The sequence below is a fragment of the Larimichthys crocea genome, chromosome IX, assembly GCF_000972845.2.
Source record: "Larimichthys crocea isolate SSNF chromosome IX, L_crocea_2.0, whole genome shotgun sequence".
Classification (NCBI taxonomy): domain Eukaryota; kingdom Metazoa; phylum Chordata; class Actinopteri; family Sciaenidae; genus Larimichthys; species Larimichthys crocea.
The window spans coordinates 8472747-8490907 of NC_040019.1; the positions used below are offsets into that span (position 1 = coordinate 8472747).

At 39.8% G+C, this 18161-nt stretch overlaps 1 protein-coding gene and 1 non-coding gene across 4 annotated transcripts; both read left to right on the forward strand.

Annotated features, from left to right (window-relative positions):
* Nucleotides 1–8238: 8238 nt before the first annotated feature.
* Nucleotides 8239–15949, forward strand: ddx54 (DEAD (Asp-Glu-Ala-Asp) box polypeptide 54). 3 transcript variants are annotated; one of them, XM_027282231.1, is made up of 20 exons: nt 8239–8521; nt 9644–9779; nt 10518–10588; nt 10686–10874; nt 11001–11050; nt 11141–11182; nt 11266–11361; nt 11451–11572; nt 11667–11728; nt 11904–12035; nt 12131–12341; nt 12425–12556; nt 12638–12859; nt 12954–13027; nt 13127–13339; nt 13651–13799; nt 13911–14024; nt 14140–14250; nt 14370–14482; nt 15246–15949. In XM_027282231.1, exons 1-20 carry the CDS (start codon nt 8414–8416, stop codon nt 15533–15535), a joined length of 2637 nt encoding a protein of 878 aa, XP_027138032.1. In that variant the 5' UTR covers nt 8239–8413; the 3' UTR covers nt 15536–15949. The 3 variants fall into 3 exon arrangements, with proteins under 3 accessions (XP_027138032.1, XP_027138033.1, XP_019129014.2); XM_027282232.1 differs by having other exon boundaries at nt 14370–14479; XM_019273469.2 differs by having other exon boundaries at nt 8240–8521; nt 9653–9779.
* Nucleotides 8643–8714, forward strand: trnac-gca (transfer RNA cysteine (anticodon GCA)). The gene has a single exon. It is a non-coding gene; the product is annotated as a tRNA-Cys (tRNA).
* Nucleotides 15950–18161: the final 2212 nt, after the last annotated feature.

Here is an 18161-nt window from a genome sequence, read left to right on the forward strand (position 1 = left end):
TCAGCACACATCACCCTAGTTCTTTCTTCCTTCTCTTTGGTCCCTAGTGAAACAAAGGTTGCAGCCCAGCCGAGTCAGGTCAATCGTTATTGCTCTTTAGGGAAATTTAGTTTGCCAACTATGGATATTACCTATTGTTGGGAGCCATAGCTTTGAACTCCCAGGTCAATTACATGCAGAACAAAAGCACCTTTCAGCATGGTCGTTTATTATATATATGTGATTTCCCCAGCCTATTTTCCATAATTCGACTGCTCTCTCTTATTTTAACAAATGTTGATTTTTACAATACTTTCACTGTATTCATATGTATACTGCAACATAACCTCTATGACTGTACATTATGTTATTGATTAGTTTGTCTGCAGAAGCCTGTTGTAAGTGTTATTGAATCTGTGATATCATTAGAGCTCAGTGCACTTTTTCTTGTCTGTCACATACAAATCTATGCATGCACATGCATGCGCACACACAGACACACACGTGTATACACCCTCTCACATGTCTCCATGCATTGCAAAATCCTTTATACATTTCCAAATACATCCTACTCACCCTGTGTCAAGCAGAGTGCCCAAGCCAAGATAAATCCAAGCCCATACACCAGCCAGGTATGTAAAGTCATGGATGCAGCACAGTAGTGATGGTCAGTGGTCAGTGCTGGAGGAGAGAGAGCCAGATATTGCTCTCCTCTGCTCTCATCTAATAGTCTACCAACCAGACAGAGAGAAAAATCTAGCAGAGATCCTACTTCCCAAAGCCTGAGCAAGCCCGACTGTCTCTCTCCACCCCAGCCCCAGCGAAGCTCACACAGTGTGTGAGTGGAGCGCCAGTGAGAGTCCAGTGAGAGAGGGAGCCAACCATCCAGGCAGTCAGTCAGCTCAGCAGCCAGTCAGGCAAAGAGACGTGGGGGGAGGAAGATAAATGAGTGAAGGAACTAAATAAATGTATGTCTTTCTCAGTGGTCTCCTCACGTCTCTGAGTAGGTGAAGATGGTGGAAGCTGGTGGTTTGATCATGAAAAAAAAAGAAAAAAAAAGATCCTCTCTCATGTCACCCCATGAAGAAAACCACCTTCTTTCATCCCAGAGATGAAAACAAACAGTGTGGCAATGTGTGTGGTTCTTTTCCAGTTGGGGCGAACACATCAATCAGGATTAATTCTTGATTGATAATCCATCACTTCTAATAATAGTCTTATCAAAATGTGTTAAAAGCCCAGGCACTAAATGGGATGGCATATTGGTGGGAGGGGGTAGGCTGGCGAATATGAGTGTGTGTGTGTGTCTGAGGGGGAGCATTGCCAAAGGACAGACAAACACACACTCACACAGTTTTCCAACAGGGCAGGTTATCTCAGCTCGGTGTATCACTGTGCTCACACACTGGGGAGAAAATTCTATCTAATCAAGAATTAAAGAGTAAATCCTTTCTTAGAGACTGTAATGCCAGTGGATAAGGCAGGCTTTGTGGTAAGCCCTCATTCCCTCCCCACCCAAAGCAACATATGGTCCAGCCTGATAGATGGCTGCCAATGATCGCTGTCATTCATATTAAGACATATTTACAGAGGCCGGTGCAGAGTTTTCCACATATGTTTTGATTACAGTGGAATGCAGATGAGCTACTTTTTCATGACAAAACAAACAATGTCTAATCACGACTTCCAGTTCATCCTTTTTGTTCCTTATGTTTCTGCACACACACATAAATGTGTCTCTTTTTATTTGTAAACGTGTGCAGCTGTGTGTGAGTTCTCTCCCCTCCCTGTGATTTTATTCATGACTCATTGTTTGTGTGTGAGTGCGAGTGAAAGAAAAAGCAGGACAAGAAAAGAGACATGCCAGCAGTGTGTACTATCTATGCGAAGCATATGGTAGGTAGAGAAGGTCATGTGGACAGTTGTGCATGTCTGCATGAGGAAGTGAGAAGACAGAAAAAAGATGCTGTTTTAAGCTTGGCTTAAAACAATAATCGTGTGTGTGTGTGTGTGTGTGTAAACTAAACCTTAAAGAAATGGTTTAACATACAGGGACTTGTGTTAATATAATAACAGATTGCTTAACTCCAGTGGTAATAAAACTTGGCTATCAGCACCACTAAAGCTCACTTAACACATTATATCTTGTTTTTTTATCATTGTTTTAAAAAAAAATCATCATCTTGGCCAGATACATTAATTTCCTATAGTCTCTGCTGTCATAGCAACTGCTCAGAAAACCTGCTAAATGTTATTTTGCACTATAGATTAAACAAACTAAACTAAGTCAGCATTAGGGATGGTGGATTTGGTTACAGAGCCAGGCTAACTGTTCCCCTCTGTTTCCAGGCTTTGTGCTAGGCTAAGCAAGCTTAAAAAAAACAACAACAAAAAACTACAGGTTGCTTCCATTCGTCAGGGACACGGGTGATGAATCTATAATGTGGCGTTTTCATATTGCATCAGTACAACCAAACTGAGTGGTGTGAAACATAAAAGAGCAGTCCTTCGAACAAGTCCCAGTGCTGATGTGCGTCTGCAATTTTGTCCTAACCTTTTTTTTCCCCTCTTTCCCCATCTTACAGCTCTTATTCTTCTTATTTATATTCTGCTGAGCTGCTTGAGCCTTTGAGTGATAAAGCCATGAAAGAGAGAGTGAGAGAAGGATGGATTCGGTGGGGTGGAGGGGAGGAGAGGAGAGGAGAGGAGGTCCAGCAGTACCAGAATGATGAAAGTGAGTCTTCCCCAAGCTCCTCCTGACTTATCTTATGACACACAATAGCTGCTTTAAATACCCTTGACGTCCCCTGCGGTGACTAGTTTGGAGTGACAGTGAGAAGAATAGGGAAGGCAACATGGCTTTAAATTCTTGATGAAATTGCAATTAAGACACCAGAAGAAAAAGTGAGCCTGAGGCTGTGCACGCTAGCGACCAAAAAGAAACAACAAGGATGTGATGAGAAAATACATGAAAAGTTAATTCTGCTCTTTGGGCTTTAATTCTGGGCAACTGTCATCTCATATAACCCTCCCCTAAAAATGATGAGGAGATGAGACTAGGAATGGCCATTAAGTCTTGTGTATTAACTACAGCCCAGCGGGTTCTCTGCAGAGTTAATGAGCAGTAATCCAGTAGTGTTTGACCACAATACTCCACACCATGGAAAAATATTCTGCAGGCTACGTGCAGCTAAATCAAAAGAAGTCTAGAAATGACACAGAGCAGCGAGGTTTCACACTTCTTTCAGGGACATTGATGCCCCACCAGTTGGGCTGGTTGGAGAAATCCTCGTGGTTGGGTCCCTTACAGTTCCCCTTTAGCAAAAGTTTTTGTGTTTTGTATCACATGTCCCATGATTATCGCCTTAATTCTGCCACTAGCTGTAAGATTAACTGCTGAAGCCTTGAAGGGAAACTGCCTTTTAGCACCCAGAATATCAAGTAATTGAAAGTTTGACCGGATGTATGTGCCTCTGCAGTTTTTACACTAAAGGGAGTGCAAAGCTGGATTCTCCTTATACAGCAAAGGAGACGTCTCAGCAAAAGGCTTAGCTTTATTTGTGGGAAAGTAAGCACTTCTGAAATTTGCTTCAATGCCCTTTAAATTATGGTCACCAGCATTTTTAAAGGAAGCGCATTTACTCAATGCAACTGTTTACTACATGAAGTCACAAATATACTCTTACTATTCAAGGAGTTTATGTACTCAAAACAGAAAACAATCCATTTTTTTGTTATGCTTAGTAATAATGTATGGATACATTATAATTCATACGTTCCTCAAATGTCTGCTTGTTCCCTGCATCTATGTAATCAATTGTAGGAGCACAGATTATTCCGGTATTCTCCTAATCCTTTGTGGGTATCGTGATCTTCTACATAAAAAAATCCTGACCTCCTACAATTTTTCATGGTTTGAAATTGATGCCCTAGTAAAACTTTCTGACCTAATAAGCTACATTGTCTACCATGATGGGCAAGTGAAGGGTCCAGAGAAACTACAGGGTTAACATAATTATACATCTTCTCAAGCATGTAAGCGCTGCTCCTCGCAGCGTCTTATCAGCCCGTGGCATCTTAAGAGGCACGGTCCAATCAGTGGCCTTGTATTTTGTGCATGGCTGCTCTGTCTCCTTGCCCAGGAGCCCCGGGGATGAAGCCAGGGGCCCACTTACCATCTGCTGCTGTCACTGGGGGTGGCACTATCACGTTCGCAGTGCCATGCCAGCCCAATGAGCCCAAGATCGGGCATTGACCCTTTCTTCAACTGCCCTGAGACGTACTTTCTTCCTCACCAGATTACAGCTACACGTTGCATCACTGGTTCCTGATTCTAAAGAAATATTATAGAAATATTTTGCAGAAAGAATTGGAAAATATGATGTTTGCATAAAAGAACTGGCTTCAGTTTGATGCAAAAGCTAACAGTTTAACAAAATGTTTTTTTTTTTTCTTATTTTTAATGACGATGGATTCTGAAATTGTCTCTCAGCAGTTTTCACAGTTTCAACATTCACAGTAAATCTCACATTTCACAGTTAGGATATAATCTTTTTGTGGGATGCAACTCCAAAGCTAATAGCAGCCATTTCTAACTTTTTGAGAAGCTGTTATCAGATTTCAGAGATTAATTTGTCCCTTGGATGTGCAGCGTCTGGCATGGAAAATCAAACCAGCATTTGAAGGCTTGTTGGAGGGACGTGCCCGCCTGATATGCTGCAACACATCACTAGCAATACTAATTGGATGTTTGGACTATTTTTAAAAGGTCCACTGAACCCATGGCCAGCCCTTTAAAGAGCGGTTAATAAATAATTAAATTGACACAGATAGAGTGGAAGAATATTTAACTTCTACCCCCATTTAAAAGCTTACAAACCATCAGTTTAATAATGTCTTAATTTAAACATTACCCTCAATCTCCAAGGCTTAGAGGCAACATCTGTTATGCACATACACACTCTGCTGGAGAACATCTTTATAAAAATCAAACCTGAGACATGTTGACATCTGTTCTTCTAATGACTTTTATTCAGCGCATATTTAGGCATTGACTGCTTCATGAACCAGTGTATCAAAAAACCATCACTGACTTAACTTACACCACAGATTTTTGAAAGCTCAGACACTCCACTGTAAGTCCCATATAGCTCAGGATGCAGCTTAGCTCAGCCTACATTAAGTCCTCATAAATCTATGCATGTTTGTCATTTATAGATCTAATCGTTATACTTTGTTAAATCAATGACAGGGCTCTCGGGGGATTTGTAAGAGGTGGGGCGTTATCAAGCCCTGGTCCCAATAGGAAAATTAAGACACGCTGCTCTATTTCCTTTCATAGGCTTCAGTACACATTGACAGAAATAAAAGCTCTGCCTAATGAATAGGAAAGCAATTTAGAAAATAAACTGCCTGAACAACATCATGTAGAGATGATGCAGTGATTCGGGAGCATTTTTTCAACATCATGGCTTGACATAGCGAGGAAATTGAGATTTAAGACACTGCCAGGAGCTTTGGAGGCTGACCTGATAGCACACCGATGGCAACACTGAGTTTAATTCGATGCCAAGTCAAACCCACGGCAACCTTCCCATCCCTGCCAGCTTCATATCTTAATTCCCTCAGGCTTTATCACTTAAATCACCTTTAAGAACACAAGCGGATCCTATAGGTGGCTTCATACACCTATTGCCTGAGTGTAAGCCCTGCATCTCTCTCAGCTCACTGAACAGATTTGGCTACAGGCCACCGCAGCCAGGCTGTGTGAGGGAATGTGAATGGCATTAGCTCGGGGCTGTTGCCATGGTGTTGACTTATTTACTGTACATCAGCCCACTGACTTCAAACAGCGCAGTACACGTTTTGGCTGCCATATTAGTGTCAGTGTTATCATCCAAAGGACACATTTATACTGGGTGATTTAAAGAAATGAAACTGTGGCTGCTTATAAACAACAGAAAGTTATGAGCAAATGGAAAAAGTCCTGTATGTTGTAAGAAAATGTGCTTTATTATTATCTTCTGACAAAATCTAATATTGGTTTTCATTAATGATACATATTCTAAAAAAACACATGCATTCTGATGGTTATTAAAAATAAGAAGGAAAACACTGTTGAGATCTTTCCCTCATATGACATACTGTACATCTCGGTATTTGATGTCTTGGGCAGCTGTTTTCTTGAGCAGCAGCTGGCCAGACATTTTAATGAAACCACATGTGCAATATATTTGCTATTTAAACTGCCCAATAAACAATGTGCCAGTAGTGAATGCATGGATTATTGGAGATTTTCAAGTACAAAATTCTTATCCTGAACCATTTTAGGCTAAATTAAAACGAGAATTTGAACAAGAGATTCATATTTGATCCCCTCACAGATTCAACTGGTTGTGTGAGATTAATTTTAAGTCAAGGCTGTCAAGAGATGATATTTGCTATAAACTTGGGTGGGGCAGTATTTATGAATGGAGGGAGAGCTGTGTTCTGTTATGTCATCAGCAGCAACATGGTTTTATTTGGAACTAATGCTATTTCAAACAATGATTTATTCCGTTTAGTTTGTGTATAATAAATACAGCATTTAAGGAGAGAATCCTAAAATTAGCATAGTGCATAATGCCTGCTGAAACTCAGCGATTCTGTAAGCTTATGTTTGTTGGCTGTGGATTGTGGACTGGACTAAAATCTGTTGTTTTTTTTTGTTTTGTTTTTGAGAAAGAAGAAGAAATCTCGTAGCACATTTCAGCATTCCTGTAGCATTAGTGTGACAGTTGTTGCATGGATGGGTAGGCTTTGCCTGCCCAAAATGTCCTATGCAGTCACTTCATTAAAAGTTATGCAACAAAAAGAAAAGCTCTGATCGTCTTTTTTGGCCCCATGGGGTTTCAGATATATAAGTAGTCATCACAATAAAGGCATATTAGTGCAATGCCTTATTTTTAACGCTTCATTGGGTAGGCATATCCAGCTCTGCTTAGTTTATTTTCCTCAGACAGATACACAATCTAGTGACATTATACGTAGGCCACCAATATAAATTTGCAGGACTTGGTTGTTGCCAGCTCTTCTTGTCACAACATGCAGACATGGAAATTACACCTCTTGATTACATATTGTGAATAAATGTGTATAAAGGGGTTAATAAAGCAAATAATCCCAGTCAAAGTGAATTAATTTATTTCTGACTGATGAGATAAATAATGCCTATTGTGTTATTTGCTTGCACATGACTGAACCTGTTTTCAGTATTTCAGTATAATCACTACTGTGATTAAATCAGTATTGGACTGTGCATCAGAGACATTGCTGTAAAAATTAGGGTGCAATCAATATTCAAACTAAGACTCTGCTACAACACATCTGCGTCAGCATTTCAAGTGTAGACATAGGAATGCTAACACAATATAAGGTGAGGATGCCTAAGGTATATCCACACTCATAAATCAAGTGAAAAGCCAATAAATAAAGTAATAACACAGATAAACACAACATTTGCACAATAAATGGATGAACAATGAGTGAAGAAATTTAGAGGTGGATGTCTCTCCATATTTGCAACAACTGCAACTGATTTTAGGTGAATATTCAAGAAAATGTGCAAAAATCTGCAAAATAAGGAGCTGAGATATTGCTGCTCTGCTTCCTGTTCACCCAGGCTTATAGATATCAAAGAAAATATTAGCCATCTCCACTGAATTCATTATATTAGTTTGGGGTTTGGGGGCGGTGGAAGACCATAAAATGCTCTTATATGATTAGATTTAGCTGCTGCATCATAGACTTTGAAGTGCAGTCTATCAAATCTGCATCCTATGTCTGTAAATGAGATATTGTTACGTCAGACATCTATCTATCTATCTATAAGGACCCCTTAGACAAGAGACAAACAGAACAGAGACCCCCACCCACATGTGTCACATTTTAAGCCTGGCTTATAATAACTTTTATATTTACTTTAATCACCTTTTATTTCACCTTATTATCCTATTTATATGCTGGGTATGTGTTTATGATTGATAAAACATACAGGCATAGTGGAATGGTTTATAAATAATATATAAATAGTAACAGCTTTATTATAAAGTAGCTTTTTATTGCATATCAATGCTTGCAGTTTACTAATTATCATTTTTGTTTTGTGTTTTTAATTCTCACTAATTATTTTGACAACAATAAGCGGACCCCTGCAGTACCTCTGCGGTCGCCCTAGTGGCAGTAGATGGCAGTGTTGAGCTTTCGGTAACATACCACCGGATGTAGAAGAAGAAGAAGAAGACGAAGAAGAAGCTCACACGTGTGTTTCCAACATGTCTGCCCGCCGTGTTGTTGTGTGTTGAGATGACATGAGCTGTGTCGAGAGAGAGTTTAACGCTGTTTGATTTTAGTATCGTGTACAGTAAAGTCTTTAACAGGGCACTAAAGCTTCAGGATGGCCCAGAGGAAGAAGAAACTCACCAAGAAGAAGAGATACACCGCCAACTCTGACTCTGACAGCGGAGACTTTGAGCTGGCTGCTGAAGTCAAAGAAGATGACTCTGTAAGAAAATAAGACTTTTACTCACTCACTGGTTGATATGTTTGATGTAGTAACACAGGGCACAGACATAACAGCAGGAGCTGTGTTATACTACACAGTTTCACCTCTGTGCTGTGTGTGTGGGGGTATAGCTCAGTGGTAGAGCATTTGACTGCAGATCAAGAGGTCCCCGGTTCAAATCCGGATGCCCCCTGAACTCTTTATACATGCTCAACATTTACAAAAACTTATCTCTGTTACTCTATAATTACTTATTCTCAGGCCTGAACATACTATGTAACAAGTATGCTCTTGCCCTTGATGTATACATCCATCCATGCACTTATATCTACTGTTTATTACTTTGGTATTATCTAAATAAATAAATAAATAAATATATATATATATATATATATTATTTATTTATTTATTTATTTATTTATTTATTTATTTATTTAAATTCCTAATAATTGTTTACCCATTTCAGGATACATGCTCAAACACTTAGTCTGCTAAATGTTTAGGAACCATCAGAAGATCAATCAAATATTTTGTTGATCAATCTATCACTTAAAGGTCCAGTGTGTAAGATTTATAGGGACCTATTTACAGAATGCGGCAAGAATTAAATATAACATCCATAACTTTGTGTTCATTAGTGAATAATGAACTGAAAATAAGGATTGATATGCTTTTGTTAACTTAGAATGAGTCTCTTTTATAGCCACACATGTCACATGTCTTACTAAAGGCGGGCTCTGCATATGGCCTTAATCAGTTTTTACATGTTTTGGGCAACTGTAGTTTCTCCTTCATGTTAGGACAGAGAGGGTGAGGCGATGGATTGCAATCAGCAGCCTCTGTGCAGCACGGTTTATCTGCAGTTTGATACAGAAAGCCTCTTTTCTCATTCATCTGCAGAAGAGGGGAAAGTTTCTCTCTGCTCATCTTAAGTCAGAGTTTAATACGTGTTTGGGCCTGTTCAGTATGCGACTCACACAGTGTGATGATGACGAAACCATTAGTGCACAAAGGCCTTTTTAGTGAAGTCTGGCAGCTAAAATAAAATGTTATTATCTTGTCAGGTTGTGTTTTTGGTGCCTCTGTCATGTTACTAACAAGACTCGTCATGTTCTCTTATTGGTCTCACAGCCAGGGAGGAAACTGCCACGGTTCCCCACCACATCAGACTGCCTGTCAGATGTGGAGCCGGACACCAGGCAGTTGGTCAGAGCCCAAAACAAAAAGAAAAAGAAGTCTGGAGGCTTTCAGTCCATGGGTAAGAGGGCTGCATGTCCACAAGTTACTCACAGTAAAACCACCAATACATATATTATTACTAGGGATGCACCGAAATGAAATTAAATTAAATTAAAAATTAAATGGTTGGCCAAATACCGAAACCAAATATGAAATGCGGTTGTTAAATTTTTCACTATTTTTTTACTATTGCATAAATAGCCTAGAATAAATTTGTAGACATGTTTTTTCAAAGAAAGTAAATGTTTATTTAATATCCTTCAAATATTCCAGTAGAATTTCCAGTTAGTATAATTATTATTTCATTTATACTGTTAGAAAGCCCATGTTGTTTTAATCTCTGTTCATTTGTTCTTGAAAGAAATACTATTTAGTTTTATTATATTTCCGGTGAGTTTCCATTTTTCCCACGTTATTGAACACACCTTGCATGTGTGAGACGCCATAGTTTAGAGAGAAGTATATAGCTCCTCTAAAGAGCAGTGTATGATGTATTTCTTGCCTGTGTTTTTCCTATATCCTGCATCGTGTGTTTATTATGTGAATGAGAAAAGAATCAGAAACCCTGGCCAGATCACCACGCACGTTGTTTCATTGCATCAATTGCGTCATGCCACTATTCGGCCACTTCACCGAAAGCCGAATGTGGCATTTTTTGCAATATTCGGCCGAATACTTTCGGTTGCCGAATATTCGGTGCATCCCTAATTATTACATATAATATATATATGTCTAACGACATTATGTATGATTTCAGGTCTCAGTTACCCTGTATATAAAGGCGTCATGAAGAAGGGTTACAAAGTCCCTACTCCAATCCAAAGAAAGGTAAGTCAGCACCATGTCAGTTTCCTGTTATTAAACATTTGTGACTAATAACAATAAAATATTTCACACCCATTTCTTCTCTTCTTCTTCCATTCAGACTGTCCCAGTGATCTTGGACGGTAAAGATATAGTAGCCATGGCTAGGACCGGCAGTGGTAAGACAGCTGCCTTCCTGGTGCCCATGTTTGAGAAGCTGAAGGCCCCTCAAGCCCAAACAGGAGCCAGGGCCCTCATCCTGACCCCCACCAGAGAGTTGGCCCTACAGACCATGAAGTTCACAAAAGAGGTCAGACTGTTTGCTGTTGCTCAACCATTTGTTGTTGTTACATGTGGCTGTATTTCTAGGTATTGTTTCGTTAAACTGCTGTGTCCTTGTCCCTGATGTTTTTTTTCCTCTTGTTGTATGTTACAGTTGGGAAGATTTACTGGCCTCAAGACTGCCTTGATCCTTGGTGGAGACAGGTAAGTCACTGTTTGATATCCTTGTCCTGTTGCTTTATTTACTTCTGTTTTTATTCTGGGATGAATTTAAATGTCTTTGCTGTTTTTCAGAATGGATGATCAGTTTGCTGCTCTTCATGAAAATCCTGACATGTGAGTGTTGGTAATGATATAATGTTGTTTGTCCTGGTCCACATACTGTATGATGTAGTCCTCATCCCTGCTTTTCCCCTCAGAATCATCGGAACACCCGGTCGTCTGATGCACGTCATCAAGGAGATGAACCTGAAGTTGCATAATGTGGAGTACGTGGTGTTTGACGAGGCTGACAGGTGAGAAAGGTGTCATATTTTCATTCCACAGTTCGTATTCACTTATATCCACGCATATGTGACCACGCCGCTGTCCTTCCTCCACTCAGGTTGTTTGAAATGGGTTTTGCCGAGCAGCTTCAGGAGATCATCCGGAGGCTTCCAGACACCAGACAGACTCTGCTGTTCTCTGCCACCCTGCCCAAACTGCTGGTGGAGTTTGCCAGAGCTGGTGAGATCAACGATCGCTTCTGCTTTACATGCATCCGTCATCATTGAAGATGTTTTTGAAGAGCATCATCAAAGCATTTTTTCTATATTTCCAGGACTGACTGAACCAGTATTGATTCGTTTGGATGTGGATTCTAAGCTCAGCGACCAGATTAAGGTATTAAATGACACCATTTTAAACATGCCTGCCTTCAGGTGCTCGTAAGAGACTCTCACTGAGTGAGAAAATCATAAAAATATAAAAATAATGACTCATGTGCATGCACGTGTAAATCCTCACTTCATGTCTGTCCAACACTTACAAAATCTTAACTTCTCCTCCCTTCCCTCAGCTGTCATTTTTCCATATACGTGTGGATGACAAGTCAGCACTGCTGCTTCATCTTCTGAGGAATGTAGTGAAGCCTCACGAGCAGACGGTGGTGTTTGCAGCCACTAAACATCATGTCGAGTACCTCAAGGAGGTAAGATAGAAACAGCAGTATAACCTGTGTAGTAAATCCCATTTTTTAAACATCAGCTTTGGTTAATGGTCATTTTCTTTTCTTTTGATCTTCAGCTGTTGTCTTCAGAAGGCATAGAGTGTGCCTACATCTACAGCGCCCTTGATCAGACTGCCAGGAAGATCAACATTGGGAAATTTGTGCATCGGAAAGCAATGGTGCTAATTGTGACTGATGTTGCTGCTCGTGGTATAGACATCCCCCTGCTGGACAATGTCATCAATTACAACTTCCCCTCCAAGGCCAAGCTCTTCTTGCACAGAGTTGGTGAGTGGCATATACACTGAATGAAGACCGTATATGATATGTTAAAGAGGATTTTATGGTCATCACCTGTCTTTTCACATCAGGCCGTGTGGGTCGTGCTGGACGCAGTGGGACAGCCTACAGTTTGATCTGTCAAGATGAGATGGCTTATGTCTATGATCTTCACCTCTTCCTTGGAAGGCCTGTTCAGTTCGCCACACCTGAACACACACACTGTATGTTTTGCAACACCTGTCACAGTCTTTGCCTCTTTTCTGTCACCGTCTCCAATCTAAATCTCTCCTTCTCTTCTCCAGATGTAGAGGGCGTGTTCGGTCGGGTCCCTCAGAGTATCCTGGATGACGAAAGTTCTCATCTGATCACAGCTCACGAAAACTCCCAGGACCTGCAAAACATGCATCGTATCTCAGAGAACGCCTACAAGCAGTATCTCAAGTCTCGACCGAACCCCTCACCCGAGTCCATCAGGCGGGTCAAAAGCACGGATGTGTCCGGCATGGCCGTCCATCCTTTACTAGGTCAGTTTGGAGGATGAACTGTGAAGAGAGCAGTGATGATGATGATGATACTCAGACAGTAGTTGGTAACAGCATTTGATTAATCTTGTTTCAGGGTTAGGTTTGGAGAAAATGGAACTGGAGCGCCTTCAGATAGTCGATGCCATCAAAGGCTACAAATCCAAATCGGTGAGTTACAGTAGATAATGATGTAAATATCTCATAGTGCGACATTTTTCTTCTTAACCTGTGCTAAAACAAAACATTTCTCCTTCGGCCGTCTTGTAGACTATCTTTGAAATCAACTCTAGCAGTAAGACACAAGCTAGTGAGGTGATGCGGACCAAACGCTCCAAAGACACACGGCTGCTGGACAAATTCAGCAAACAGAAAGATGCGCTGGCTGCAGAAAGCCGGATACAGAAGCCCATCAACCCCCCCACCGCTGATGATGATTGTGCACTGTCTTCAGACAAAGAGGAGGAGGAGGAAGATCTAAAGGCAAGAGACTCTCATTCATGTGTAGTGTTAACATTTGAAACAAAGCATTTATAGTATGTAGTTTTGTAAGAATAATGGAAATACAGCTCACACGCCAAAACACACAGTGTGTTTGGTCATCGAGTAGGTAAAAGACCATCTTATCAATTGTCAAAAGAGACATTAGAGCAAAAAATGTTTTTCATAATCTAACAATCTGCTAATATGTTAATTACTGTTACAAACCCTCGTTTTATACTCAGCACTAAATGCCAACCTAGTCAGTTTTTAATGCAACGTAATACAAATGTAATTCTTTTTCTCTCCACCAGGGGGTGTTCTCTGCAGTGGTAGGTGGAAAAAGGAAAGGCCAGCGGGAAGACGGGGACGAAAGGTCAAATAACAAAAGAAGCAGACAGTCGGGCAAAGATGAGGAGTATTACATCCCATACAGACCCAAAGACTTCAACTCTGAGAGAGGGTGAGGCACAAACCATTAGGATTTAGGGAGCAAAAAAAAATGACATCAAACATTAGTGAAGTGTATTATCTGTGTGTTCTTACCTGTGGCTCATGTTCTGTGTGGTGTTAGGTTAAGTCTCGGTGGAGAGGGCACTGCCTTTGAACAGCAGGCCTCCACGGCTGTGCTGGACCTCATGGGAGATGAAGGAGAGCGGCTCAACCAGCACAAAAGCATAATGAAATGGTGAAATATAAAATTCATTCTATATCCGTCTCTCTCCTCCTCTTTCTGTCACCTTTATGGTTCTAATTTTGCTATTTCGTCTTCATAATTTGGCGTCTCTCTCTATCATTCGTAGGGACCGTAAGAGGAAACGCTTCGTTAGAGAAACAGGAAAGGAGGACCAGAAGAAGAAGATCAGAATAGACAGCGGACAGGTCATCAGTAACAAGAAGAATAAGAAGAACTTGTATCCTTTCAACAAAACCTCTTTGGTTAAATGTTTACCAGTCCTGCTGTTGCTGTTCCCTCACACTCTGACAATGTTTAGCTGTATTGTTGATGTTGTATCACTTAACGACGTGTCAGTTATGAGGAGTGGAAGAAAAAATACAAGTTTGATGATGGAGGATCTGGCTCAGACGGAGAAACAGGAGGAGGAGGAAGAGGCGGGAGAAGGCCAGGAGGAGGAGGAGGAGGAGGTAGGAAAGCATGTGTAGTCTCAACTTAACATTTTAAAACATAAAAAAACAAGTAATTACTGAATAAATCAAAAGGTTGGTCATGGTTAAAACTATGTAATACATACATAAAATAACAATAAATATCTAGCCAACTAGCTTTTAAGAACTATTTATTTAGATGACACACAAAAGCAAAAAACATTTTGGGAAATCTGTTTATTTGCTTTCTGGTGGTGCTTAGTTAAGCACAAAGACGGGAAAGACTGTTAGCCTGGTTCTAACAAAGTCTGCCACCTGCACTAAAACTCTCTAACTAACACTGTATTAAACATATTATTACTTGTTTAATTAATCTGAAGAAAAGACAATTTGCCATTTTTCACAGGGTTATATAACTACTTCTTGGCGACGAGTAGTTCCCAGGCAACCAGCTCCAGGAAGTTGCTAAAATAGACTGCCACTTAACTCCCCTGGAAAATATAACAATTGCAATTTTTTCATGTTTTTACACACTCTGAGTATGAATTGAACAAAGGAGATGTAATGTGTTAATTAGCTAATTAGAGGTGTTAAAAGGTGTTTTTTCTCTGTTGTCTGTCTTTGTTCTAAAGTTTTCCCAAAATGTTGTGCTATTCCTTGAAATCAGATTATATTGCCATTTTCAATCCTAATAACCCAACCTGCAAAGGTTTTGTGAAGAGAATCTGCCTTCCAAGCATAGATAAGTCAGTAAATTATTATATTTTTCTCAATTCTTGTTTCTGTGTTAACTAACCTTCAGGTCGTGGTCGTGGCCGTGGCCGTGGCCGGGGAGGTCCCAACTTCCAGAGCCCTAACTTCCAGAGGTCTGCAGGGCCGCAGCAGACGCCCGGTGGCCGCAAAATCCGCTCGGAGCTGAAGACGAACGAGCAGATCCTGAAACAGCGCAAGAAACAGCAGAAGCACCGGTTCCTGCAGAGTGGAGGTCTAAAGAACCTCCGCACCAAGAACAAAAAGTATCTTGGAGATGTTAAGAAGTCAGGTTTTGGGCGGGGCAGTCAAAAGAAGGGTAAGATGAAGAAGAGACTCTGAGCAGGACGCAGAGAGAGAACTGTCTGGGAGTGCTGTAAGATGGTCAAGGTGGAGGCACCACGAGGGACTGGATGGATATCTGGACTCATTATCTTCGCAGACCACCTTAAATAATTTCACAGTCTTTCATGATTGTGAATTAAAGGAGTTGAGTAAAGCATTTTTAGACTGTAGAGGTGAACTTCACATTTTCTATCATTACCTACTGAACTCTGAATTTGATACAGTGTATGTATAAGAATGATACAGTGTACTATGTGTATACACATTATCTCGCAAAATACAGATATTAATAAGGAAATTTTCTGCACTGTCTTCATTTGCAGTTATATGTTGATATAACAAAACAAAAGTGTATTTATGATGGTACATTTATTTGGCAGTATATCTTTTGTGCACAATTCTTCTACAACCTGTTTTCCTGAAGTTAGTCATATTAAAGAGGTACTACAGTCATTTCTAGGTGACCTGAGAGAGACCGTTGAAAAAGAATGACCTACATTTAAGAGGCTAACACATCCTTTCTTTTGGTTCTGTGTATCGGCCATGTTCCCCAAACACTGCATCCTACACAATGCCATCTTTTTTTAAAGTCTTTAATCCCAAGCCAAGATGAACTCCCTGATGACATCAATATTCATTTCCTGAGTCGTACTTCTCATGACAAGCTCTTCATGTGTAAAATTGGGGTGTCCCCACATATCCTGATATAAAGACATCTAAAGGAGGTTTATTATGCTGAAGTCTCTCTTCACTGTTTAATGATAGGATTGTGTGGGGGAAAATCTCTTGGCTACATATGGGATGACAATATAGCCCCATTAAACCGGGTTATATCATCAGGGGAACTATGGTCTGACTTTCTTTATCTGGTGTCCTTTTGTACAGTTTGTCCCTATTTTAATGAAAGCCCAGTCAGGGTAACCACAGGCTTTGGAAGTCTGTTTGATGTCCCTGACTTCAGCCTTCATGTTGGTAGATATGTCGTTTCTTCCTGCTGATGTAAAGTCTGGATTTCCCCGCACTTTGTGCTACAGTGGATGGTGTGAATGGAAAAATTAGACTGGTTTGTGTGACAGCTTTTTTTTTCTGTGAACCTCAACATCGAGTTCACCCACTGTTTAACTACACAGTCCCAAATGTTCACATTATTAATCTACTGTGCAAGAATAATGTTAGTATCCATCAGATTAGTTTGTGCATAGAAGATTTTTATTTTTACACATAATGGCTGTTTTAGCATCACAATGCTGCACTCTTTTGGTGGAAAACTAGAATTGCAAGTGTATCAGAGTGTCCAAGTGTTCATGGCAGTATGGCTAAACAAAGAATTTAATGCAGGGGTTATAGAAATCATATTATTTTATATTAGATTATTATTTAACAGATTGCTAGGCTTAATATTTAATCAAAAAACATATGGTGATATCAATCATTTTGGTTCAATTGTGTTATAAATTAATTGTGTAATGGTTTAATTTTAGTATGAACAACTAACAGTTTAATCATTAGTTGATATGATTAAGTCCTGCTTTTGATATCTGACACTATTTTTTAAAATTATATTTTAGGCAATATTTCCCTTAAAAACCTCAATATCGTACTAAACTTGAGTTTTTCTGTCATCAATAATGGGCTGCTTGTCTCACATCTGAGAAACATCACATCTGGCTACATGTCAAATGATCATGTAATTTATTTCCTGCAAAAGATACAACAGTCGATCATCCTCCAAAGCTGAGTTCTCTGTCTTTTCTTCAGCTGCTGGGAAGGTGCAAAACATGACCACATGCACAGCAGCCTCAGAGGGAAGAGCTGCACACCACAAATGGAAGTGAGGGAGACAAGTGGCTCAGTCCATCTGGATGCGATTACGGGGCTAGCTGTTTTTTGATGATATGCGCACATGCGATCATAGGTTATTCATGGCTGCTGTTACACATGAGCCGAGGGTCTTCCGTGAAGATTTGTGCCTTCCAGTTGTCTGTGTGAATGCTGCTAAAGGTGGAATAAAATGGGTGGTAGATACAGTAGGTAATGTATTTGGTCCAAACACAGTGTAGTCACCATGGAGATTGTCACTGGATACACACCAGAGCACTGTCATATTTCATAGCAAGGGGATCTTCCAAGTAACATCCATTCATATAACACACCAGTCTCGTGGGGGTAAAGTAAGCAAAGTTTGTGGTGGGGTTTATGACAAGTCACAGCTGTGTAAATATTCATTGTGATAATTAAAACAAATCTATGTGAAAACATTATAAAATATAGTTTAATAATGTCAGACATTATTTATGTATTTACACAAGTTCTAAAACTACTACAAATTATGTTATACTGTTGTACAGTGTGGATAAAATATAATGTACTGTATATGATATGATGTATTATTAAAAACAATAGATGTTATTGTTAATTTAATATTAACAACACAAACCAAATTTAAAAATATAAAAGCACACATGTATGTACATACCGTATAGTAGTTACAATATACAAAACAATTACCATTATTGTCACTTACACTGGATTTCATATGGGAATTCAGACATTCGTAAGCCACAAGGAAGTTCTTTAAGTATCTTTTAGGTGTTACAAGAACTGATCATGTGGAAATAAATGA